The following is a 27510-nucleotide window of genomic DNA, read 5'->3' as shown; positions in this document are numbered from 1 at the left end:
TGTGTGTCCAAAGTCAAAGGCAGGTTTTGGATTTGCTATTTTATCTAAATTTGGACAATAAATTGTGAGAATGTAATGGAATTGTTGTTTGAATGCAGATGGGGAAAAACGATTGTGGGTTTTTTTGTATGGGTTGATATTGAAATGCCTCCCAATGAGAGAGCTCTTATGGCTTGGCTGCTAAGGACAAAGAGAGAAGTTGAAGATCAGATTGGGCTTGCGAGAGCAATTGAGAAGAAGTTGTGGATTGCTCTGTTTATTTCTTGGGCCTTTGTGTTTATGGTTTGGTTTGACAATGTTATGTAATGTAAGTTAGGCAATATCATATGTTTGAAAGTTAGGCAATGTCGTATGTTTGAAAGTTAGGTAATGTGGTGTAATGTACCTAGTTGAATGGCAATTTAGTGAGATGAGAGGCTTATGTTGACAGGACCCGACCCAATTTCCACTTTGGAATTCGAGCCAAGTCCCGTGCGTATCCGACACCTGGCGAATGTCGGGCACAAGGGACCTTTTTACCCTTCTTGCTTCAACTCTTCTTTAAAATTCCTTTAGACTTCTGCCGAAAATTCGGCAGAGTCTCCCCTGTATTTTGACCATTCCCAAAACTTTTCACCTGTTAAACATTCAAATAATCCACACCAACTGCCAGAATAATTCAAATAACAAAATCCCAACTCCAGTTTTTCAGTTTCAACGAGATATCAGAGCATTTTCTAAATTTCAAGGTTTCAGGGATTTTCTATAAACTCTACCTGACTTGAAGCGCGGAGGTTATGAGTGGCCCGGTGGTGGATCCCGCGTACGTCTACAGCCTGGGGGTGAAAACAGTTTGAAGATGTGAGTGGACCAACATAAGAATTCTTGAAAACAGTTTAATAATCAAAATAACCCTCTCTATAGAAATTGTTAAATAAACTGAATACGCACCTTCCATTTAAAGCTTACTAAACTTAAAGCATTCCATATAAATCATAATCAAACTCGATAAATTTTATTCAAAAGCACCGAAATCAAGGTTGTATAAAACACTAAAATCAAATTTGTATATGAGCATGTACTCAAACCTTGTATAACTGAACAAACTGTATAAATGTATTAATGCCTGAAAAAGCGGAGAAGCTAATGTAAAATAACTGAAGGTCATAATTAAATACGGTAAAACCAAAATCCTTTGAAAATACCACCTATTTGTACCCCTGTCATAACCGTCAATTCCCTGGCAGGTCTCGGGCGTCACACAGGCTACCCGAGCCGCAAACTGGCGAAATCAGGGGACTATGATCAATCTGTCCCGTCGGCAGATTCCTCGATGACACCAAGTCAACTCGAGTCGCTCTGGCAGGATGTAAGAGACCGTAGTCAGCCTGATCCGCAATCCTGGCAGGTCTCGGGGACACAGAGTCAGCCGAGCCGCAATCCTGGCAGGTCTCGGGACACCAAGTCTGCCGAGCCGCAAATCCTGGCACTCACGGTCCGAGCGTCCCCGAAACTCGTGAGGCAAGTCAAGTGCACTGACTGAACTATAATCAGACTGGATGTCCGTAGACATCGGTCCGACTCTGGGTAATCACCATAAAGAAAATGGGTACGAGGTGGGTTTAAAAATAGATTCCTTTTAGAAAATCCGATTAAAACTGAAATCTCAGGTTGTGCTGCTGTCTCATCTAATTTCAACCTCAAACTCTGTTTCTATAACTTATAAATAAGCAGCACAGATTTATAGAACTGTTACTGTACTGATCATGTTCAGAATCGTAATAAAACTTACTCAAAGACCAATAAAGAAACTTATTCAAATAAATTCATTTCTAAAAACTTATTTATATAAAATCAATATAACTCATTTATAAAACTTATTTATATAAAAGCACATCAAATCATTTATGAAATCTGACTTAGGAAAGAAGGTCCACTCACAGATGGTCCGAGCTACTTCAACCCCTCAAAGGTCCTTTTTTTCAATTCTGTCGGGCTCCTGGTGCCTGGTTACCCCGAAAAATTAAATTAATAAACTGCTGAATAAAACGAAATTCAACTAAACATCCTGTCCCCGGCTCCTAAAAATACGTGCTTTTCAATTCAAAATACTCCTATGCCCACATTAGCCTTTTTCAACGCTTGGAACAGTTTTGGGAGGTTCAACGTTCAGCTTAAGCGATAAGCCGTCAGATCAACCGACCCGGGACCCGTGGGGTCCACGGTGTCCGATGGCCAATCTGATCATCCCTGAAGGTTTCTCATATAGCGGGAACCATGTTCTGCGAATTTGGTCCGAATCGGACAGTCGGATTGGCCAAAATCGCGTTATCGCTTAAAACCCTAACCCTAGCTCCAGGGTTCGCGATTTCGGAGTATCCGGGACTCCGATTCGCAATCCGTCGAATCCTGCGTGATCCTGAATTGAGATTCGCGAAATCCTGCGCACTCGTGACGACACGAGGGTCACAAAACTACACAGAATTTCATCACTACCGTCGCCCACGCGCTCCAACTCGCGCGGGCAGCTTTGGGTGTCCAAAGCGATTTCGGGTGGCCGAAAAATCTCTGAACCAAGATTCCAAACTCCTATCCTAGGTAAAACACCCCATTTGGAGTCACTTTTGTTCTTGGACCACCCCCAAAACGTGACCAGAAATAGTAGTTTCGAAGGGCCGAAGTTTTGGCCAAACTTCAAGTCGAAAATCGAACCCCTTAACGCTAAAATCGATCGAAGCCCATATACCCATCAGCTAGAACACAAAAAATAGTTGAGAAACCATACCTTACTCGATCGATTTGGTGGAGAAACGAAGGAGAATTTCGAGCTGGAAGTTTGGGTAGCTTCGGACGAACCTCCGTCGGAAAACACGATTTTCCGGCCAGCTCAGGGCGGCCCCGGAGTGGAGGTTGGTCAGGTTGCGACGGCGACACGGAGGCGGACCCGGAGGTACCCACGGCGGAGATCGGCTCGGCCTGTGGTGGCCGAGCCGTCGCTTGGAAGGCGAACGGTCACACTGCTGGGCGACGCGAGGGAGAGAGAGAGGGAGGAGAGAGAAAGTGACGGGGAGAAGAGAGAGAGGGGGTATAAAATCTGACTTTTGGCCAAATTACCATTTTGCCCTTCGCGGTTTTTAGACCATAACTTCTTCGTTACGACTCCGATTCGGATCTACTCCGTGTCTACGAACTCCTTTCGTCGCGCTCTACGCAATGGCGTAAGCGAAATTCCCAAATTCTTTCTCGATCAAAAAGTCAAATTTTCCCCCATTAAATAATGCGAGGGCAAAATTGTCTTTTTGCAAGAAGATATTTTCCTTACTTTTTAGATATTTTCTTCCTTTTTAGATATTTTGTTTTGGGTTCTTACATATGTAATGGCTGTAACATTTTGCAAATGTAATGGTTGCAAAGCCCTTTTGTAGTGGTTAAGACTAAACACTTTTGTAAGCACTAAGAATTCTTGAAATCTTTCAGAGCTTTTGAACTACCATTGATTAATAACCTGTACATAAATTGTACATAGTCTTTTGTACATAACTCAAAAGAAACACTTTGTAAGCAAATGTTTAATCCATGGTAATGCCAAAACAAAATACAAAAGATTGAATACGCTCTTGTGATATCCATGGTAATGCCAAATAATTTGTACCAAAAAACAAGGTAGACAATAAAATACCAAACATACAGTTTCTACCCAAAAACATGTGTTCACCAAGACAGAGTAAAATATAAAAACAGAGCAGAGCCTTTTCAATATCTCCATGGCTGAAACTTTGCCAAGAATGCTTTCCTTTTAGTTGGAGACTTAAACCTAACTTTTCTTGGTTCATAAGCTTGTAAAGGCTGCGACGAATTTGGTTCTTGAGACTGGGAGGCTTGTTCAAACTAAGAAGCTTGAGATGCTTGTTCAAACTGAGATGCTTGAGGTGCTTGTTCAAACTGAGATGCTTGAGATGCTTGTTCAAACTGAGATGCTTGAGATGCTTGTTCAAACTGAGATGCTTGAGATGCTTGAGTTGGTTGGTGAGAAGGATGTGGAACTTGGTTAGATTGAGAAGATGCTTGGTGATGATTGGTCCTTTTTACAGCCTTTTATATGATCTGAAAATTGTGGCAGAATTAGATTAACATGACTAGTTTTGGATCAATATCTACAAATGAAGAGTTCCATAATGTTACTTAAATAAAAGAAACCTAACTTACTGGTTGTTTTTGCCTTGATTGTGTAGAAGATGATGCTTGTTTCTGCCTTGATTGTCTTGTAATTCTCTAAGTTGATGTGTTGCCTTGAGGTGCTGTCATCTTTTGCCTTTGTGATGGTACTTGGCCAAGAAACATTACATATGAATCCATATCAGAATGCCATAACATACAGAACTTTTAAAATCAGATGCTTTGAATATACCTGGCTGCTACTCCCTACTTCATTTACCCTTGGACATTTCCTCTTACTATGGTCTGGTTCATTACATATGGAATACTTGGTTTCCAAATTATACCTTGGCAAGTGTTTAGCTTTAGGATTAGAGCTTGGAGATGGTTCAGCGGCTGAGCTTACCCTGCTTTTCTTTGGGCTCCCTGGCTGCTTATGATACTTAGGTGGCAGCAAAGGTGGGAAATTTGTTTAGCTTTAGGATTAGAGCTTGGAGATGGTTCAGCGACTGAGCTTACCCTGCTTTTCTTTGGGCTCCCTGACTGCTTATGATACTTACGTGGCAGCAAAGGTGGGAAATTTTTTTTAGCCCACAAGTTTTGGCTTGCCATTGGATGAAACATGGCTTTATAAGCTCTCATGAAGGCCTCTTTTTTGTAATAATCATGTACATAGCTGATGTGATTGCCATTTAACTACCCAATGGCAGCACAAGCATGCTTACATGGGATCCTAGTTAGATCCCACTGCCTACATGAACAACTTCTTTTTCTCAAATCAACTACCACCTGAGTGCCTCCAAAACACTTAACCTCATATTTGCTATCCTCAGTAAGTCTTGAAATGCACCAGGCTGACTGCTTCTTAAGCTTCTCAAGAGTTGCAAAAACTTTTGGCCCCACATCATGAGCCTATTTCTCCATAGCTTTTCTTCTACTTGCCATCAACAAGATGATGTAATACATGATCCTCTCAAGCATTGTTATAAAAGGCTTGTCTTTAGCGTCAAGGATAGACTTGTTGAATGCCTTACACATGTTATTCAAGAGAATGTCACACTTTAAGTGTGTTTTGAAGTAAGATCTACACCACTGCATTAGATCAAGCCTTGCCAACCAATCACAAGCTGGCCTTGACAAATTTTGGAGCTTTTTCATCTCTGCTTGAAAAACCAAGGTATAGTTGTACTTCTTGTAGCAGCCTCCATACATTGTTTCAGAACTAATCCTCTATGGCCAGCAAGTATAAAATTGGCATGCAGATGTTTACGGCAATGCCTATTCTCAGAGTTTGGGAACATGTCACCCACTGTATCAATTAAGCCATTTTGTCTATCTGTAATGAATATATACCCATTGCTATTTTCAATGCGAAGATCAACAACTAAGAATTCCAAAAACCAAGTCTACGTTGCATAATTCTCACCATATTCTACTGCATAAGCTATTGGATACATGTCATTGCTAAGATCAACACTAACAGCAGAGATTAATTGCCCAAGGTGTTGCCCTTTGATGTGACAAGAATCCAAACCAACAACTAGCCTCAAAGCATCAATAAACCCTTTCTTTGTAGCTGCCAAGCATATATAAATCCTTTCAAATCTCGATTTGTCACCCTCCAAATTGGACTTAATCATTACAGTAGTCCCCACATTTGTCCATTTTAGCTCCTCAACATAATCCCAAAGAGACTCAAACTATTTTGTGTAAATCCCCTCACTTACAGTAGTTGCCTTTTGCCTTGCTATGTATATATGTGATATTGAAGTTATGACACAGAGATCTTCATTCACCCTTTCCTTAAAAGCTCATACATCCTAATTTATTATTCTAGACAGCTGTGTAGCATATCTCTCTGCTAACCATGATAAGTTAGCATGGACATTGCGTTCAACAGTCCCATAAGTGTACTCCTCTTCATAACTCTTAATTTGAACCATGCCACTTCCATTTCCAGCTGAAGCATAAACAAACCATGGACATTTTCCATTCTCGATCCCATCACAAATTTCTCTAACCTTATCTTTATCATTCTTGGAGAACTTAATCTTCCTCTGTTGAATACTGAATAGTTTCTCAATGCTTTCCTAAATACATAGACACTAAAGATGGTATTTCATTAAACCGAAAGGAACATTACATGATAAGAGCTAGCATGTTAACGGCGACCTCGTTAAAACCTTTCCAGAGAAACAAAATCCCGGGGTAAGAAAGAGTACCACCCATGCTATTGACTAAACAGAAGAGTCAAACAACTTATACAAAACAAACCAACCTAAACCCCAACCACAAAACCCTTAAAACAACATCCCATCACTACGTAGGTACTGTCAAAGAAGTCCTCCTATGATTTAGAAAAAGCATTATAGTTCTTCATACAGAGTCAAAAACGTACTATAGGTATCACAATAGATCCAGCCAATCACTCAACCACAAAACCATTGAAACACATCCCATCACTATGCAGATACTGTCAAAGAAAGCCTCCTATGATCTAAAGAAAGCATCATAGTTCTTTGTACAGAGTCAAAAACGTATTGTGAACATCATAACAGATCCAGCCAAACACCAACCGCCACCTCCAATTTTCTTGATCCAGAACCCAAGCTGACAAACAAGGGAGACCAAGATTGGCCTATTAGCCTGAAGAAAATTCCGAAGAAAGATCCTCATAATAGGAACGTTCATCGATTGCCAAGCCCACTAACGTTCCATAGGAGAATTATTAGGGAGATCTTGAAGACCCCTCAAGGCTAGTCTCCTCCGCCTTGTCAACAAAATCCTTGATACAAAAACTATGCTTACCAGAAAAATCCATGCCACTAACAATCAGATGCCCAACACCAGTTTTCGCATGCTTCTGATTCCCGCTTGGTGCAACATATATACTTGTCATCCCCTTGAGCAAAAGAGGCGGTGGCCATCTCCATAGCGTTAAGATGGAGACCCCTCACCAGCGACTGGCTCCTTGGGAACCCAGAAAGAAAGCCAACGCAGCCACCTTATGGTGAACAAAAGAGCAAAAAAAAGTCATACCCAATTCACCAAGAAGAACCCAAAGAGACAATAAGAGAAAATTGAGAGAGACGGCCCAAAGAATGAGTAAAGAAAACTGGAGAAACCCTAATCCTAGCCGTCAAGGCTCTCCTCGCGTGAATGAGAGAGCGACCCAAACTAGGGGTGGGCGCGGTCTGGTTCGGTCCGGTTCTCATCTCAAATCGAAATCGAAATCGAAATCTGTACTATTTAACCGGTCCAGTTAGGTTCGGTTTAGACAAAAAAATTTCAAAAACCGGCCGGTTCGGTTATGATCAGTTCCGGATTATTAATTTTTTAATTTTTTTCAAATTTTTTATTTTTTTTAAAATATAATAAATAACTTATTTTTTTGGCTTAAAAATTAACAAATAATCCAATTCATACATTTAGAAATTTTTTGAAGTTAAACTTGGAAAAATAGTGATTATAAAATTTAAAATATGGCATTAGATTTTAAAATTTTGTAAAAATAAAATATATATATATATATGACCGGTCCGGTGCGGTGGGGTGTAAAACCGGAACTGGAACCGGTTCGGCCTGGTTCCGATCCGATTTGTTGAATTTTTTGGTCAACTGATTTTTTTCTGGTTTTTTTCACCGATTCGTTTTGGTGTTCCGGTTTTCTGGTCCCGATGCCCACCCCTAACCCAAACCATGTAAAACCTTTTGTTACTTTATTGTTTAATATTGTTCAATGATGATATTATTTAATTAATGTACTTGAGATTATTTGCGTATGTAACATTGTTTCTCTTGGATGATTATGAAATCTTGGATATGAATTTAATTATGGAATATGATTATTGGTGATTAGTGAATATAATATGGTTTACACACATCTGAAAGCTAAATGATGAAATGGGGAATTATTAGAGAAATTACTCATGTTACTAGTGATGGTTGGAACTCTTGGGTTAAGAAAGTAGTTTTGGAAATGCGGGTCATGAAATCAATGACTATAATTCCCTCAATTCCAAAATAAACTGTAGATATCAAAATGAATTTTTAACTGATTATAACTCCTATATTAATCCATTGGATGAGGTCAAATGAGATGCAAATACCAACAATTTATTTTTTAAATAATGAACCGTATTCACAAAATGGTGAATAATCCAAAAAATGCCTAAATATTCAAAAATATTCTAATTTCAATTCTAATTCAAAAGGCTTGCTTAATTAAATGTATCAAAAATTTAAATAAAACATGTTGATAAGAATTTTGATGAAACCATTACAAAATATCAAAAGATGACTGAAAATAGAGATAAAAATCATTATGATTTGTTTGTTCGTGAAAATATTTTATCATCTAGACATCGTAGAGAATTGAGAATTCTAATTTGTTTTAATTATGAGAATAGACATAGAAATGTAGCATTTTATAATGAAAATCATGTAAACAATAAGGGGCCATTTGGTAAAGTTTTCAAGGCCCCATTTTCATTGTCTACTAAAAATGTGTTCGGTATGTCGTTTTCATTTTCACTTGAAGTGTTTTCTGAAAAAAAATTCAAACTCATTTACAAAAACTGAAAACACCAAATTTTCATTTTCATTTTCTACCTAATGTATTGGTTTGATTGCTTTATTTTATTTTTTATTTTTTTGGTTGGTCTAATTTTTCATTTTTTTATTTTTTTTCATTTGTCTTTTATTTTTCTATCAATTTTCAGTTATTTTTGTTCCACTTCATTATTTTTTATTTTGCTACACTAGTGTATATTAATTTTATGATAAAACCATCATATATTATTCAATTTCATATTTATTTTAAACTAAAGGTAATATTATTTTATTATCTAGGGTTTTCTAAAATTAGAGTTTTATTATTATTTTAACTATACATTATTATTCTCAAAGTATACATTTTTCATTGTTTGTAATACTTTTAGCTTTTAAAATATCAAAATTAAAATAAAATATGTTTTAGGGTAGAAATTAACAAAAAATAAACTTGAAAACTAACTCACAAATTATTATTCTCAAATTGTCCTACCAGACACGTTTTCACAATTTTTATTTTATGAATATGTTTTCCAATTAATCTACCAGACAAATTTTCGAAATCATTAAAATGTAAATTCGTTTTATCGCTTTCATTCTCATAAAATATTCTCAGAAAACATTCTTCGAAAACGCTACCGAACGGGCCCTAAAGTTTGTTGAAAAAAGAATAAAACTAAAGTTAACACCAAACGAAAATTAACAGTAAGTGAATTAGTATAAGAACATCAAATTTGAGATTTTTGGATTTACATCTTCTCGAATAGGGCAAAGCCCAAATTTATTTTCGCCTTAGATGCAAAGGAGATGTAAATGTGGCTTCACATGTCCAATTTGCATCTCTGGCATTGGAGATGCTCTAACTAGAAGAACGTTAAAAACTTAAATATTGTTTGAGTATGGGCCCCTTTGGGACTACTTTTGGGCACACTTGAGATTGCTTTTGTATGAAACACTATTGTTCAATTAATTAGAAGAACATTACAAATTTTATTAAAAACCCAAGTGCTTCCTAAAATAGCATTTAGAAGTGCTCTTGCAGATGCTTCTCCACAAAAGGCTTTTATATAAACACACTTTTAAATTTTCTAACAAATATTGTTAGAAATACTTTTGGTTTTCAAAAAGCGTTTTTAACTCTTGTAGTAAGGACTAAAAACACTTTATGACAACAAAAAACACTTTCAACAATGCTTGGTAGAAAAACTTATTTTCCAAGAACCACTTGGAATGTGCTTTTAATAAGCGGTTTTACAAAAGCAATTCCAAACAATGCAAAATTAGTTCCGACAAAAAAAAAAATCAAAATTAGTATTATAAAATTTACCCTACGCAGTAATTAAAACTTACTATAAATTATATAGGGAAGAAAACATTTGAAGCAGTGAAGCTGCAGAAATTTCCGCGTTTACGGATTTAGTCGAGGTTGAAATTTGGCCCAGAGCGGTTGGGCTGGATTGGCCCAGATCTATGTATTTTGTAAATTACAGTGCGGTGGTCCATAGCAGTACAACGGGTGGAAGCAAAGCCATGTTCCCCTCGGTCACTCTGTCATAAGCACAGGTCTACGGTCTACCATGTACCCCGTTGCGAAAGTATTCTACTGCCCATCCTGCATATAAAAGAAGAGTAGAAAAAACCATACCCTTCTCTCTCTCTCTCTCTCTCCCTCTCTCCTCGACCAGCTTCTGGTGATCGCCATTTTGCACTTCTCTTACTGCACCTCCTTTACTCTCTCTCTCTCTCTCTCTCTCTCTCTCTCTAGTACCTCGCTGTGAGGTATTCTCATATCCCATTCCTTAGACTCGTTCAGCCATGACAGTCATGACCCCCGCCCCTATTGATGTATGTTTCTCTCTCTCTCTCTCTCTCTCTCTCTCTCTCTCTCTCTCTCTCAGTGTACAACATGCATCTATATGTTTGGTGTATGCATATGTCTGTGGATGATAAAGCTTTGGTTTTTATTTCGAATTTGTGGTTAGTTCATTATCTTAATTTGTATGATTTCAATGCTTAAATTGGGTTTTTCGAACTGATATTGGAATTTGGTGTTCCCTAGGGCTTTGGTTTCCAAATTGCTTTAATATGGCTATCATTCTCTCCATTGTTGTTTGGAATTTAGGGTTTTATTGAAAACAATATTAAGGGTTTGCTTTTGGTATGCCCCCAAAAAAAAAAAAAAAAAGGCTCAGAATTCATTCACTCTTGTGTTTGTTACAGCAACCAGAGGACGAAGAGATGCTCGTCCCGCACTCGGATTTGCCCGAAAACAATCACCAACCCATGGAAGGTATTCTGATCCGTCCAGTATGTACATTCCCCGTAGCTTTTTATCATTCTTTTTAAAACTTACTTTGGGTAATTAATTAACTGAAATTGGTTGTAATGTGTATTGGACCCCAACTAATGGGGAGCTATACAAAAATTGTTATAAGTAATTCTCATTTTCCATTACTAGGGTGAAGTGGTTGTGTTGCACTAAGACTATTTTCCATGCTTTTGCATGCAAAATTGAAAGAAAGTTCTTGTAGGAAAATTGATGATGTGTATTGTAATTGCAGTACTTTTATTTTATTTTAAGTTTTCAACTACTTGCAGCATGAAACAGTTGTAACGTATTTATTTATTTTGGTTTCCTTTGCAAATTATTAGTTGTTGCACAACCTGAAACTGCTAATAACGTGGAGAACCAGCCAGTGGAGGATCCTCCATCATCAAGATTCACGTGGAGAATTGACAATTTTTCTAGGATGAATACAAAGAAGCTTTATTCAGATATATTTGTCGTTGGTGGCTATAAATGGTATTGTCATTCTCTCTCTCTCTCTCACTTGACACAGTCACTTTGCTCTATATGTTCCTCTTAGTTTTGGCGTTGCTTTGATATGTTCCGCTTGCTTTGCTTTGGCAGGCGTGTGCTTATTTTTCCTAAGGGAAACAATGTAGATCATTTGTCTATGTATTTGGATGTTGCGGATTCAGCAAGTTTGCCATATGGGTGGAGTAGATATGCACAGTTTTGCTTGGGGCTCGTCAATCAAATTCATAACAAGTATTCAGTACGAAAAGGTACCTCCTTGGATATGTTTTCTACTAATCTTCCACTGTGTGTTAAACTTCGATTCTTTTGTAGCAGAATAATAATTTCAGTTCTTAAGCTATGGTGTTGGTGTGATTCTCTATCTATGAGATCAGGTGTGCATTTATCTAATGTGGAATTAAAGAAAGTAGCAAAGAATGTTTCCTTAAGTTGATTAAAAAAAGTAGATCTGCTACGAGGGCATCATTGATAGATTGTAACTTTTGGAGCCCAATGAAAAATTTGCTCCAATGGAGGAATTCATTGGGAAGAGTGCATTGCACAATTGGGAAGTTTGGCATGTCTATCTATATTTGAACTTTTAGTTTGCTTGTGCTACTTAAGCGGGATTTAGCCTCATGTGATTTAGAATTTCAATTGTTATTTTTGGTTTAAGCTTGAATTAATCAGAGTTGGTCTGAGAACAGCAATTTTAGCACTTCTGTAGGTTGATGTTTCCTTTTGTGTATTGTTACTGACAAAAACCTTCAAATTGATTGATAGTGTGCCTATAGATATTTACTGAATCCTATTTGCATGATACAGACACACAGCATCAGTTCAATGCGCGAGAAAGTGATTGGGGTTTCACATCCTTTATGCCTCTTAGTGATCTTTATGATCCCAGTAGAGGGTATCTTGTGAATGATACACTTATAATTGAAGCTGAGGTTCTCGTTCGTAGGGTTGTAGATTACTGGACATATGACTCGAAAAAGGAGACAGGTTATGTGGGGCTTAAGAACCAAGGAGCAACTTGCTACATGAACTCTCTCCTCCAGACTTTGTATCATATTCCTTATTTCAGAAAGGTTAGCAGCTGCACGAAATTTTTTGTTCTACAGCATGCTAACTTATCTGGTTAAAGATCTCTGAGGAAAACAATGTCTTGGGTTGTATATTTCAGGCTGTTTACCATATGCCCACAACTGAGAATGATTTGCCATCGCAAAGCATACCTTTGGCCCTGCAGAGTCTATTTTACAAGCTTCAGTACAGTGACAATAGTGTGGCAACAAAAGAGCTGACGAAGTCTTTTGGATGGGACACGTATGATTCATTTATGCAGCATGACGTGCAAGAACTCAATAGGGTTTTGTGTGAAAAACTTGAAGACAAAATGAAGGTATCTTTTAACCAAATTCATATTGATTAATTTTGAAAATCTCATCAATGTTGAAGCTCTTGAATCTTATTGAAAAGTTTTACAATTTTGACCTGTTACCAGGGAACTGTTGTAGAGGGAACTATACAGAAGTTGTTCGAAGGACACCATATGAACTACATTGAATGCATCAACGTGGACTACAAATCAACAAGAAAGGAATCATTTTATGGTACTTTTTTGTTTCGGTTTCGAATTCTCCATGCTTATGGTCCTTTTGGATAATGCTAATATTATCAACTGTGTCTGGCAGACCTTCAGCTTGATGTCAAAGGTTGTCGTGATGTATATGCTTCTTTTGATAAGTACGTAGAAGTTGAACGTCTCGAGGGTGATAACAAGTATCATGCTGAACAGTATGGATTGCAGGTTAGTGCTCTATTCAATTTGCGGGGTGCAGATAATTGGCATAATTTTGCGTGAAATTGAGTGAGATGAGTTATCTGTTAATTGATTTGAGAAAGTTTTAGATAATTTGTTCCTTTGAGCTTAATACCTTATTGCTGTTGACTAAGCTTCTGAACAGCTATGTTTAGTTTTGCTCCTTGAGTTTATCAATACTGCAGGTTGATATTTTTGGTTGTTTGTGGGTCAAATCCCAAAACGGAAAATCCGAATTTGCAATGTCACTTGTACTATTTTCTTATAGAATACGTCATTGTATTATTTGTCCCCTTTTTATGTAATGTTAGAGGGCCTTTCAAAAAACAAAAATAATATTTGAGGGATTCTTGGCTTAAAATGCATACAAAAAAAAAAAAAAAAAAAAAAAAAAAAAAAAACTTAAGGTAGACAAGAAAGGATAATTACAAACAGGTGGTGACTTACTCTTTCCTTTTCAACTTATCAAACCATTGCTTTTGATAAGGCATTTTCAAACTAAACAAGAGAATTAAATTTTTTTTTAAAAAGGAAAGTAACGTAAAAAGTCGCAAGGATTTGGCATTCACAGGTCTATCACATTGGTGAAGAAGATTGAGTCGTGGTAAAATTAGATGTTCAGACTGAGGGAGAGGAAGAGATAGGTTGGCAGGTGTTAAATTTATTTTTCTCAATGCTGGAATGGCTGTAGTCTATATACACACAATCCAAGTTCATAACCGTTTAGAATTCTGGAAACTACAATGAGTTGTTTTGAGAAAGAAAAAAAAAGGAAACAATACTGAAATTTTTGTATCAGCTGCAAGAGTATAAGACAATTTCATAATTTAGAACAAAGAGACAGAAATGGATTTTCAAGTAGCCTAGTTGTACACGATATTAGGGGTGTTCAAAAGAAACTACTTTGCTAACCAGTTGGTTTCCCTTACATATTGCAACATTGGTGGGTTTTTGTTTGACTCTTCTTCCTTTTTTTTTTAGCTGATCGGTTTTCACTGGAAGATCTTCACTCCATGTTGTAGCTGATGGGTTTTGTATTTTGTATTTTTTAAAGTTATGGAGCATTTATACGTTAAATCACATTATATATCTTAATTAAATATGCACTGCTAGTGAATCATTGATTGACTAAAGGAGATTGGATGGGTTGCCAGAGTATGACTGGAAACAGTAGATAATAAATAAGAGATCTGAGTTCTTGTGGGTAAAAGATTTTGCATTAGTTTTTTGTCTGGTGGATGGCCACAAGTGTGATAATTTCCTTCACTGGTTTTTTTTTTTTTTTTTGGTTGTCATAAGAAACCTATTGTTTTATTGGTTTATATTGATGACCATTTTGGAGCATAATTTTTCAGGATGCTAAGAAAGGTGTTCTGTTTATTGACTTTCCCCCGGTGCTTCAACTTCAGTTGAAACGATTTGAGTACGACTTTATGCGGGACACAATGGTGAAGGTTGGAACTTCAATAACTATTTTACTTCAGGTCGTTATGTCTGTTATTTGTGCATTATTAGCAGGAATGAGTGCATTTTATTGCGTATGTTTATTTACTTTAGGATTATAAGTTAGAATAGGTTTATGAAAGTTTCCAGGCTTGTAATTTTTTTTTGGGAAGGAAAAAAAAAAATTATATCTAAAGCACAACACTATGGACAAGGGGACATAAAGAAACACAACCCAAATATATTCCACAACAGAGGCACCAACACTTTGGCTTTCTTCCCGCCACCAAAGGCCTTGTGTTGTTCACTTAACAGCACACAGCAACCTGGAAACATTCAGCTCGCCCGTCTTGCAAAACAAATTCTTCTGAGACTTAGAATTACTAAACTTTGCACAAAAATATGATCAGCACGATCTCCCTTCCTCCTACACATAATGCACCAGTGAGGTAAAAAGAACCAAGTTGGTCTTCTCCTGTGAACCATATGACACATGTTAATGCCTCGCCGTTCACCCCAAAAATAGGGACATGCTTTCAACTTGTTGAGTGTATTCATGAGCCACAATCCAGGGTAGAATCTTTACCTTAAGATGGTCTTAGCTTTGCAGATCTCCCTCGTTGGCTTAAAATTTGAAACTGTACCATTATCACACTGAATCTAGAATAAGACTTGACTGGGAAAGATAATGTTCTCTAGTACCTGATAAAAAACCCTTTCCAAACTAACCAGCAAAGAAGATTGTTCCTCAATGAATGTTTCATTTTAATTTGCACTATACCCAAATCTCAGTTTAAACAGAAAAGAAGTTTTGACTGCATCTATGTCTAATTACTTTTTAAATTATTTGACAAGGTATTACAAGTCTCATCTGCAAAGTATAAATCAGATGAACTACTTTTACTTCTGAATCCCAAACTTTATTTTGTGCCAACGTTCATTTGGGATTTATTCCTATTATCAGTTTAATTATTAAGTATCAAATAGCCAGCCAGTTAGATAGATTGATGCCAGATTCAGACAATGGTGACTGTCTTTTTTTTTTTTTTTTTTGGTTGCTTCTTGAGATACCCACCTCATAAGGCACCTAAATTCTAATCATACATAGTTTCTCTCCAAGTCCTACCTGCACTAGGTAATTAACAAGGAAAATCTCTTGTGGATGCTCCCAAGGAATTTTTATTGTTATGAATTCAGAGTGGTTGCTTCTTGAGGCAAGTTCCTGGCCATGGATTAAGCCCCATGAGGCTTTTAGGCAATGGTTCCATGGGCCCATAACATAGTGCGAGTTGTAACTCATGACATTCCATTACTTTTGCCCTTTTTGGTTTGGTTTCTTCTTCAATGGTTGTAAGTAATAAATTTTCAAGTAATTTAGCATGATGTAATTCATCTGTGTCTAAATGATTGTTTTTTCTTTTAAACAAAAAGTTGAGTGTCCCTCCAGTTTCCCATTAGTGGTCGGTTTCCTAGTTCTTCACAGAACTTTTATTGTTAATAGAGTTGATACACATTATAGTGCCTTTATAAATTGCTATATGAACCATTCATGATTTGTGGATGGAGATTGGAGTGATTTGATTTTCTTTTGAGCAAATAAGACTGATAGAGTGTGTTTCTTTTTTCGACATAAATCTTAGAGTTTTTATTTACGCTCTTATTGTGTAGATTAATGATCGTTATGAGTTCCCATTGCAACTTGACCTCGATCGAGAGAATGGAAAATATTTATCACCTGAAGCTGATAGGAGTGTTCGCAACCTTTACACACTTCACAGGTATATTTCAGAGTTTTTCCTATTTGTCATATATCAGACCATTTTGTTTAGGAAAAGAACCTAGGAAAGCTTTGTGGTGATTCCCTTTTACATAGTAATCATAGTTCTGAGGTCTAGTGATTTGTGCTCTGGGGAAGGATTCCAAGTTGCTCTTGTTTTTGAAAGAATTCAAATTCAGTACTACATGCCTTGTTAGAAACCCCTTTGCTAGTTTAGCTACATCTCCTTTTTCCGGACATAAATTTTTTTGTCCTACAAGCATTCTTGATAGGTTGGTACAATTGTTGCTGTGAGGATTTTTTGGTTGACACTGATAGGGGTGCTTAATTTCATTTTTGTTGCACGCTGTTTGTGTTCACTTTTTTTGGTCACAGTTTGTGTTCCTTTAGTTGTTTGGATGTATATGTTTTAGTTTATATATGTGGTCTACATCCTTTCTTTCTTTATTTATTTATTTAATAATCTCTCTATCTGATACTGCTCTTTCACCTATTATGTATTTTGGATAATTTATATATATATATATATATATATTTGTTTTGTACAAATGAGTACTATTTTGTAATAGATGCACACTTGTGGCAATTTATATCTCTCATATACATCGGACTACTATGCTCTTTCCTAGTATTAAATGACCAAGGGAAAAAATTATTTCCCATAAAATTCTGTCATTAATTTGATTCATAGATTCCTGCTTTGCTCTTCTAAATCTTATATCGTACTTATGCATTTGGTGGTTGTTTACAGTGTTTTGGTACACAGTGGTGGGGTGCATGGTGGGCACTATTATGCCTTTATCAGGCCAACGCTTTCTGATCAGTGGTATGCATCAGTTCTCAGATTCTTGGCATCCATTCCCTCATATGTGCTCCCATGTTTTGCATGTGCAGAAAACCCATAACTGATTCTCATGATGTTACTCTATCAACCCTAGTTTGGTTTTCCTATTGTTTATGCTAGAAGCAGAAAACTCTGGGAGCAAACATGCATAATAAGTATATACTCATACGTTTTAAATTTCATAATCTTCTTGAGCATCACAATGATATGACACTAGTCTTCATTTGTCTTTTGAGAAAGAGTTGTATTGAAATAAATTATGGTTGTAGGTACTTTCTCTTTTTGCTGCCTTTGTGAACGTATTTCTAATAATTTAGTGAGCTTTTGTAGGATCTCAATAGATTGATATTATGTTTATAATAAAATTTTAATCATCTATATATATGGCAAAAATACCTTAGTACCTTGATAGGTCTCTTGTAGATGTATGAATGAATTCTGCATGATTGGCAGTTGAAACTTGAAAGAGAGGAAGTTTGAATGTTTAAAAAAATTATATATATATATATATATATATATATATATTAGAAATTGAATGGTTTTGTTCTTATACATACGTGAGGAAGGTAATAAAAAAAGAAAGAAGATGAGTTCTTCTTTCTTTTATCACTTAGGAGCTGTGGTTTAGTTGTAAGGATATCATATTATAATGCCTAGTGTCACTGTTTCAGACATGTATGACTTATGTTTCTTTCGTAGTGTATGGTAGCTGTGATTGACTGTTACTCTATTGACTTGCAATTATTAATTCAATATATGTTGCATAAATATTTTGAAACAATAATTTGTTCATTCCTGAAACTCTCTTTTTCCCTCATTTTCCGCTGGAATTGGAAAGGCGCATGTCAGAAAGTGATATACACAATTTTGATCATTTGGGATTATGAAGTTTCTGGCCAAAAATATGGATGTAGTTGTATCTAGCAATCTATATATAAATAAGCACATGGCCATCATTTCATGTTACTCGATAAGTAGCAACTACAGCTACATTCCCTTTTGGTGTACCACGAACATGACCATTTTCTCTAACACGTAACATAGTACATGGCTATGCCATACAGATGTTCTGAAGCCTTGGGTCATAAGAGGTACCTAATTACTGTGCTAGCCAATTGCATTGACCAAGTTGTATTCTTAACATTTTCTAAATATTTGGTTGAATTTTAAGAAATGCATATCGGATTCCATCAAGCCCCCTTTCTACTTCATGTGTCATTAAGATTTGTGGTACACAGGTATAAATTCGATGATGAGAGGGTCACAAAAGAAGATATAAAGAGGGCACTAGAGGAGCAGTATGGTGGTGAGGAAGAGGTATGCTTTTCCAATTTCTGCATGCAATACTGAATCCAGGTTTTTACTTTTAAGTTTTATTCATTTTTCATAGTTTGCTTATGGTTTGACAGTTACCACAGACAAACCCTGGATTCAATAACACTCCTTTCAAATTTACAAAGTACTCAAATGCATACATGCTGGTGTACATACGTGAAAGTGACAAAGATAAAATAATCTGCAATGTGGATGAGCAGGACATCGCTGAACATCTAAGGGTGAGATCCTGTTCTTAAGGCCGATTTGTAGGATATTTGATCATTCATGTAAGAAATTGGATACATGGATTCTTCATTTCACGAGGTATCTTAAATGAACTTCTTAACAAGGCTGATATCAAGGATCCTTCTGTTTGAGATCAAATTCCCATATCCAAGTAAAGTTCTGATTGAACTTGGAATTAGAAATACAATGAGATGTTTTGATTGTTTGTGTCACACAATTTGGCACATTAGCTGCTTTCATGAAAAACTTGGTTCATTTCTGAGTTATTTATACACACATATTTTTGCATGTGTACATTTCTTTGTGCATATTCTCTTTCAGAATTTCTGTCTTTTGGGAGATAAGGCCTATATACATTCATTGACTTGTCTCAGGAGGGGTTAAAGAAAGAATAAGAAGTAAAGGAATAAAATGTGATGTTTTGATTGTTTGTGTCACACAATTTGGCACATTAGCTGCTTTCATGAAAAACTTGGTTCATTTCCGAGTTATTTATACACACATTTTTTTGCATGTGTATATTTCTTTGTGCATACTCTCTTTCAGAATTTCTGTCTTACGGGAGATAAGGCCTATATACATTCATTGACTTATCTCAGGAGAGGTTAAAGAAAGAACAAGAAGAAAAGGAACACAAGAAGAAAGAAAAGGCCGAGGCACACCTATATACTATTATAAAGGTTTAGCTGTTAAATCCATTTCTTATTAACAAGTGGTTTTCAAGCTTAACTTGTGTAAATTTATAGTGCAACATCCTTTGCTTGTGACACATATCATTCCTCTAGGTTGCCCGGGATGAGAACCTTGTCGAGCAGATTGGGAAGGATATTTATTTTGATCTTGTTGATCATGACAAAGTTAGAAGTTTTCGTATCCAGAAGCAGACACCTTTTAACGTATTTAAGGTACAATTTTGAACTTGCTTCTTGCACCTGTTTTTGAATGAGGTTCTTTTCTGTCAATGATCCTTTTTCCTGTTGGAATCCACTCTGCTTAATGCGTTCTAGCTTTAATTGTTGCTTCTGTCCTCTTTTGTTGGGCAAGGTATTTGTTAATATGTTAAAAATAGAAAGGCTACAGTTCTGAACAAGGAATGGTATGTATACATGTTCTTAATTTTTTGGCATGTTTTTATATGCTCAGAGATTAAGGTATTCAGTTGTTTTTAAAGTCCTGTGACTAGGATTGTTCATGTCTTTCACTCATTTTTTCTCTGTAGTCATAGTTGTTGGAGACTTTGGCATATGTGTCAAGCCAATGTTGTAATTTTATAATCTGAATAGAAGATTATATAATTACAACCAACAGATTTTGAAAATACAAGCTAAGCCCCCTCCACCTTTTTGTAGGTAGTTTTTTCTTTTCGTTACATGGAAAGTGGGTTAAGAAAGCTTGGCGGTGCGCATTAATGTCTGTAAATTTAGAAACGGACTAGTAGCTCTGTGAAAAGTTTCTGTTAGCAGATGTATCAAAATACAATGAAACATTTTAAGGGGATTATGCCTTTTGCATGGTATTATATGTGGACTTCAAGTTATCTGGTATATGGTGATAATTCATTTGGAAATTTATTTGATTTAGTATATATTTGCACAGCTCCAACAATAAATTATAGCTCAGTGAAGCTTTGCATAAGCAACAATTGATAACTGTACACCTACTATTTGCACAGCTCCAAATGCTAGTGTATATATAATACTTTCTCCACACATGGTTCTACTGTTTTCTTTTCGGTTGTGATGCACTTCTTCATTTAACATGGATTTTGTTTTCTTGTTGCACTTATTATTTTCCATAATGATTCATCCAGGAGGAGGTTGCGAAAGAGATTGGCATACCAGTGCAATTTCTGCGATTTTGGTTGTGGGCGAAGCGTCAAAACCATACATATCGTCCTAACCGTCCATTGACGCCTGTGGAGGAAACACAATCTGTACTTATCTTGTGCTGCTTCTCTGTTTCAAGTTTTTCTTTCTTTTTTTATAATGGCTTTGTGGGACAGATGAAACTGGTCTTTATATTTATTTGATTCCTATCATGTTCTAGATGATGCTTGCACGTACAAGCTAATGCTTTTACGTACAAGCTAATGCTTTTACGGAGTGAGCATTTGAAAATGAAAAAAAAAGCTATATTTTATGTTTATGACTTGTGAGTTACTAAAGCTCTTCTTTCAAATTGTATTACATGCTATGCCTGACTGTATTGGCTGCTGTATAAGAATCAATCTTTGTACGCCATGTATGATTGTTTGTAACGCTTGGCCAAGGAACATCATTTTGTTACTTTTGGTTAATTGGTTGCGAAGCAGGGCCGATAATTATTTATCTTTAGGCCACATTGTTTCAATGAGAATAGTTCCACATTGTTTCAATGGAAATAGTTCCCCATTGTTTCAATGGAAATAGTTCCACAGTTGATATTTCTATGCTTTATTGTTGCTCTGTAGTTCAACACTTGTTAACTAAGTTTTCTTTATGAATATATCTCTTGGCATCTTTTTGGGCCTCTTTGTCATAGCAATAGGGATATTCCTTTCCGTTAAATCTGTCTTGATTGGTTGTGTGTTCTGAGCTGATTACTTGTGGTTCTTGTGGTTAGTGTGTTGAGCATGTATGGCCATTAGTACTTCTTTCCATAATAGAAAATTTTCCCTATAAAAAATATTGTCCTAGGTTTTTTGGCATTTGAATGCAAGAGCTGCGGTTTTGTTTCTTTCTTCATCATCATTTATTTTCCAGAAAAGTGCATTGGTGACCGAACTTTTGCACTTTATGCAAGTGCCTCTGTATACAAAGATGTGTAAGGCTCAGTCTTCTTTTCATTGCATTGTAGGTTGGACAGTTGAGGGAGGTATCAAACAAGGTTCATAATGCAGAACTAAAGTTATTCTTAGAAGTAGAGCTTGGGCTGGTAATATTTTCGTACTACTAAAGAACATCGTTCTCGTCTGGAATGTGCTTTGCAGCAGTTTTCTAATTTTATGCTTTTATTAAGGATTTACACCCTATTGCTCCACCTGACAAGACAAAGGATGACATTCTGCTTTTCTTTAAGCTTTATGATCCAGAAAAAGAAGAACTACGGTACTTTATTTGTTTTTTATCGGGTTACTCCTACTCAATAAGCTATGGAAGAATTTGAAGGTGGTTGTTTTGCTTATTTTCTTAATACTGTCAGATATGTTGGAAGGCTTTTTGTGAAGAGTACTGGTAAGGCAGCTGAAATATTGTCAAAATTAAATGAAATGGCTGGCTATGCTCCTGAGGAAGAGATTGACCTTTATGAGGTTTGTATGCAATAACCACTTTTCTCAGCTCTGGAGTCATTCTGTAGGAAACTTCTTGATTAGAAGTTTAGAACTAGATTGTATATGTTCATATAACGATGAAACCAACAATTTAGAGGTTTGATGAATGCATTAATCTGTTCACACTAGTAACCATGCAATGCCTGGGTGTAGAAGTTTCTGCTCATCCCATAGTTAATATGATTCCTTTGTCTAATCTATAAAGCATGGTTGGGCCTGGTATTGTATCCTGGACTCGTTACTTTATGCTGGTCTTGATCTTGAACAAGTACCCAAATCCAACCTTGTCCCTTGCCATGAGTTGAATTTGTCTGATGCGAAGCTGTCTGATTATTGGTCTTTGTTATTACTAAATAATGTATGTAGCTGTTGATTTTTCTTGCTTTGGTTGTAAGCCATGGTTTCTTACTGGTGCTCTGATGCTTAGGAAATTAAGTTTGAGCCCAATGTCATGTGTGAACCCATCGACAAGAAATTCACATTTCGAGCCTGCCAGGTATTTTCTAAATGTCATCAGTGTTCATGAACTTACTATTCTTGTCAGTATTTTAACTTCTTGTCTATATATGCAGCTTGAGGATGGAGACATTGTTTGCTTTCAGAAGCCCACTCCAGTTGAAAATGGAGAACATCTCCGCTATCCAGATGTCCCATCTTTTCTGGATTATGTGCACAACCGTCAAGTAAGCCTTCCTGAGACTTTTACATTTGTTTTGAAACTTCTATTCCTTTTTTGGTGGTTTATTTGTAGCTATATTAGAACAAACAATGTAGCTATAAGCCTGTATCTGAAGCTTAATCTCATGCCTGGCCTGTTCCTAGAACAAGGCTTTTGAAACACAAGCGTGTTTTCTAGATGATTGGTGTGTTTCTTTTTCAACTGAGCTCGTGTTTGCATAAGTACTGACCAATATAAGTTGTAACTCCAGTGAACGTGGGGTATAATAAGATTGAATTGCCATGCTATTAGACCTTGCTTCTTTTGTTTTCTAAATTCCAGTTAGAAAATTTTTCAATTGTAGATTACCACTTCAAACCGTGTTCTGTCATGAATAGTGTCTAATCATCTAGTTAACCGCAAATATTCCTCTCAAGCCCAGGCCTTTGGTGTTCTCCCTAGTGGTCCTGGGTTTAAAGCCCCATGGTACCTGTTTCTGTGAGTTTTCCCCTTCCCCCTTCCTAGCTTTGGAAAAAAAATTTATTCCTTTCAAGCATTATTAATGTATTAGCCATTTAAGATAATATATTCTAAATCTTAATTATATATGCTTTTGGTGGTGAATGGTGATATATTCTCGTTGCACAATTTTGCGAATTTAGGTTGTGAGTACTGTGCTTTTAATTAAAAAAAGTATTGTGGTTTTTTAATAATAATAAAAGTACCGTGTTATTTTAATATATAAAAACTCTCATTAAAAGAACCCTGACTTAGCTGTTTTTATGATGTGATATGTCACAGGTTGTTCACTTCCGATCTCTTGAGAAACCCAAAGAAGATGATTTCTCCCTAGAATTGTAAGTTCTATCATTGTTGGTGTTTATCTATATCATTAACTGGGTTACATAATCTAAAAGTGACTTTATCTCCTTTTGTTTTCCATGTTGATTTTAAGATCGAAACTCCATACCTATGATGATGTTGTGGAACGAGTTGCTCAGCAACTTGGTTTGGATGATCCATCCAAAATTAGGCTTACATCGCACAACTGTTACTCACAACAACCCAAACCCCAGCCAATTAAGTATCGGGGGGTTGAGCGCTTGACTGATATGCTGGTCCACTACAATCAGGTAATAATCTCACAGCCCTGGGTGATATTTTCTTTAAAACTTTGGAGATCATTTCTCTTACAACAATCCATGACAGACTACGGATATATTGTACTATGAAGTATTGGACATCCCTCTGCCCGAATTACAAGGTTTGAAAACTCTGAAAGTTGCATTCCATCATGCTACTAAGGAAGAAGTGAGTGCACTGATCAGACCTTACAATGTTATGTTTTGTTAATCTTAATCATGTTCTAATATATGTGTCTTTCACCAGGTTGTTATTCATACCATAAGACTGCCAAAACAGAGCACTGTGGGGGATGTAATTAATGACCTTAAAACTAAGGTGACGTTTTTGACCTGTTAGTTTCACTATCATCCTATCCAACCAGTCGAAACGTCCTATTTATTAGTGATGGCTTTATGTAATTGTTGCCCCACTTTTATGGTTGATCTCGTGATTATTCGCTTTAATCGTTTATTTTATTTAATGTAATACTCTGATTTTATGGTTGTGGTAACTAGTGTAACCCAATTTGGAACAGGTTGAATTGTCTCATCCCGATGCAGAACTTAGGTTGCTTGAAGTTTTCTATCACAAGATTTACAAGGTCTGAGCTTCATCTTCCAATGAAAACAACTGTTCTGACTAACGTATCTCTGAAATTGATACATGAAAGACATAAAAATTGAAGGGTTTCATTTGTGTACAGTTTTTTAACACAGGATTATAAAAAAAAGGTCCTCTATGCCCCTGTTAAGTGAGCTGAGTGTTAATTGGCCCAATTTCTATCTGAGCAGTCCCCCTTAGGGTTCACAGTTGTCAAATGTACATCTTCATGAATTTCGCGGTACAGATAGCTTTGTTCTATCACATTTATATTGATATAGCAGAAGTATGGTGAGGACATGAGATTCAATGGTGGGTTTACTAAAGCATGAGTCACACAAAAAGCTAGCACTTTTTGTGTGGGCCACCTGATGTTAATGAATATGTTAATTTGATGTTACCATGATTCTGTGAGATATAACTTCTTTTTTCTAGTTCTTTTGTCAATTTAATGTTAAATTAATACAGCTGGTTGGAAGAAAGGGTTTACGTAGGCTTGGGGTTTCCTTTTTGTCCACTTTTTGCCATTGTAACCCTTGTGAAATTAGGAAGCTTAGAAATACAAAAAGGAATTTTTTGTTATTGCTATTTGATCCTGCTGTAACACATCTGCAGGTTTTTCCTCACAGTGAAAAGATTGAGAACATAAATGATCAATACTGGACGTTACGGGCCGAAGAGGTCTCTCTCTCTCTCTCTCTCTCACACACACACAAACACACACACACACACACATGCGTATGCTGGAAGGGGTCTGAATCTAGTTATTAGTTGTGTTTTTGATGTGTTGCTTGACTTAGTTGATGTGTTTTTCTTTTCATTTCATAGGTTCCTGACGAAGAGAAAAATCTTGGTCCTAATGATCGTGTAATTCATGTCTACCATTTCACTAAAGACACAGCTCAGAACCAAATGGTAATTGTGACTAACTTTTTCGCTTCACAGCTTCACTGATTCTTTTTTCCCCCTCCTGATATTTTCCTTTCAAACTGAACAATGTACGATGATTCATAGTCTCATATGCTCAAATTTATCTATTCTTCCCCAGCAAATTCAAAACTTTGGGGAACCTTTTTTCTTGGTCATACATGAAGGTGAAACTTTGGCTGAAATTAAAGCTCGAGTACAAAAAAAATTACAGGTTGCGGATGAGGAGTTTGCCAAGGTATAATCTATGTTCTTATTATCATCATTCCCTTTCCTGATTTTGTTAGAAAGATGGACATTCTCATTTGGTTTTAAATAAAGAAATGGAATTGTTGTTTTAACCCTTTCCTCCTACTGTTACATTGTACTGATGAAACATTAAATTTATTTTTTCCTTTTTGCCAGTGGAAGTTTGCGTTTCTTTCCCTAGGTCGCCCAGAATATCTCCAGGACTCTGACATTGTGTCTAGTCGGTTTCAGGTGTGTAAACTAGAGATATGTTACTATGGTATTTCTGTTTCAAATTTCAAATTATATTTTCATTTTGTTGTTCTTAATCTGCCTATAGAGAAGAGATGTTTACGGTGCTTGGGAGCAATATCTTGGGCTGGAACACTCTGACAGTGCTCCTAAAAGAGCGTATGCAGCTAATCAGGTAAGATGAAGCATTTTTGTTTGTTCTTTCCCAGAATTTGAATTTTTTTTTCGAGTTAATGTTTTTGGCTTTTAGTGAGTACTCTTAGGCTGAGATGTTAGGAAACATGCAGCTTGCTCACATTGATCTGGAACACATGCTTCCTTATGTACTTTTTTATTTATTAATGTTTATTTTTATTTTATAATAAGAAGACATCGAAGCTGCTAGGTTATATATTTGATCAGATATATTCTTGGATAGGCTTACCTGTTGACATTACTTTGCCAATTTTACACCTTTTTGCAGAATCGCCACACATTTGAAAAGCCAGTAAAAATCTACAACTAGGAAAATAGTTGGATGAATGAGTTTTCATCATTCCAGAGATGAATTGGGCAATTCTCCACATCATCTGGCTGTGAAAGCTGGAAACTAGTGAAAATCGACTCTGTATAGGCATCCAGTGAGGTTAGCTTTGGAAAAGTTTTCAACAAGGTTCGGTGGCCGGATTTTGTTGGCTATATACTTCTCCCAGCGTGTGGTTGGGGAGGACTTTTCCCTAAATCAGTGTGTATCTTCAACCATTGATCAAAGCCCCTCTTGAGCTTTTACTACATATTTATAGAGAGCTTCCTCTTTGGGTGGGCATGGCAATGGCCTTCGTCATCAGTTCAATGTAACTTTGACAGTAAATAAAGAAAGATTCTTGAACTAGTGAATGTATACAGTACAGGTATAGTTTGGTGAGTCATTTTTCCCATGTTTGCTTCCTGTTTTCTGTTCAGTTTAGATAGCAAGATGAGATGGGGTTGTGTAATGGTTGATTAGTTGGTTCTCAGACTAGTCAGTTCTCAGACACGTTTATAGATTTTTGTAAAAGAGACCTCGTCAGTCGCTGCCATTGAGGGATAATTTCATTTTCAATACGTAGCTAGTAAATAGATATTCTCTGATTTCTTATCAAAGTCTTGTTCGGATATTCTGGATTTGGATACGTACATTTCTTGATCCTCAAGTCAACTATATTAATTTCTGCAAGATCTCAAAATGAACCAAAAAAATTTCTTCCTTTGTAAGCTTGCAACTATCTGGGCCAGGTTTCCAATGTTGCTGCGATATCTTGGGTTCGCTGCTTAGCTATTCGAAGTTGAGTTTTCTAAGATACACTGAAGATATGGGTTGTCATAAGGATTTTTACCAGCCAAAATGTTCTTTCATCCTGAATTGTTTATAGCCAAAGTTTAGCTTGAATTGTGTTTATAACCGAAGTTTAGCTTATAGTTTCATAAATGTCGGTTTTTATAAGTACTTTGAAT

At 36.4% G+C, this 27510-nt stretch overlaps 1 protein-coding gene across 1 annotated transcript; it reads left to right on the top strand.

Annotated features, from left to right (window-relative positions):
• The first annotated feature begins 10313 nt into the window (after positions 1-10313).
• LOC117629723 (ubiquitin carboxyl-terminal hydrolase 12-like) lies at positions 10314-27188 on the top strand. Its single transcript, XM_034362298.1, has 32 exons — positions 10314-10530; positions 10906-10975; positions 11338-11488; positions 11597-11754; positions 12311-12576; positions 12672-12890; positions 12993-13101; positions 13183-13298; positions 14666-14764; positions 16422-16531; positions 17282-17356; positions 18613-18691; positions 18784-18930; positions 19537-19617; positions 19723-19842; positions 20748-20870; positions 21773-21850; positions 21935-22023; positions 22118-22226; positions 22675-22743; positions 22820-22930; positions 23707-23762; positions 23861-24038; positions 24115-24216; positions 24295-24366; positions 24566-24631; positions 25246-25311; positions 25459-25545; positions 25679-25795; positions 25963-26037; positions 26126-26212; positions 26501-27188. Exons 1-32 carry the CDS (start codon positions 10501-10503, stop codon positions 26540-26542), a joined length of 3357 nt encoding a protein of 1118 aa, XP_034218189.1. The 5' UTR covers positions 10314-10500; the 3' UTR covers positions 26543-27188.
• Positions 27189-27510: the final 322 nt, after the last annotated feature.

The sequence above is a fragment of the Prunus dulcis genome, chromosome 6, assembly GCF_902201215.1.
Source record: "Prunus dulcis chromosome 6, ALMONDv2, whole genome shotgun sequence".
Classification (NCBI taxonomy): Eukaryota; Viridiplantae; Streptophyta; class Magnoliopsida; order Rosales; family Rosaceae; genus Prunus; species Prunus dulcis.
This window is presented reverse-complemented; position numbering and strand designations above follow the sequence as displayed.

Coding starts and splice junctions, on each gene's coding strand:
- LOC117629723 (XM_034362298.1), top strand. CDS start 10,501: ATGACAGTCATGACCCCCGCCCCTATTGAT. Junction 12,577..12,671: donor ATATTCCTTATTTCAGAAAG/GTTAGCAGCTGC, acceptor TGTATATTTCAG/GCTGTTTACCATATGCCCAC. Junction 12,891..12,992: donor AACTTGAAGACAAAATGAAG/GTATCTTTTAAC, acceptor ACCTGTTACCAG/GGAACTGTTGTAGAGGGAAC.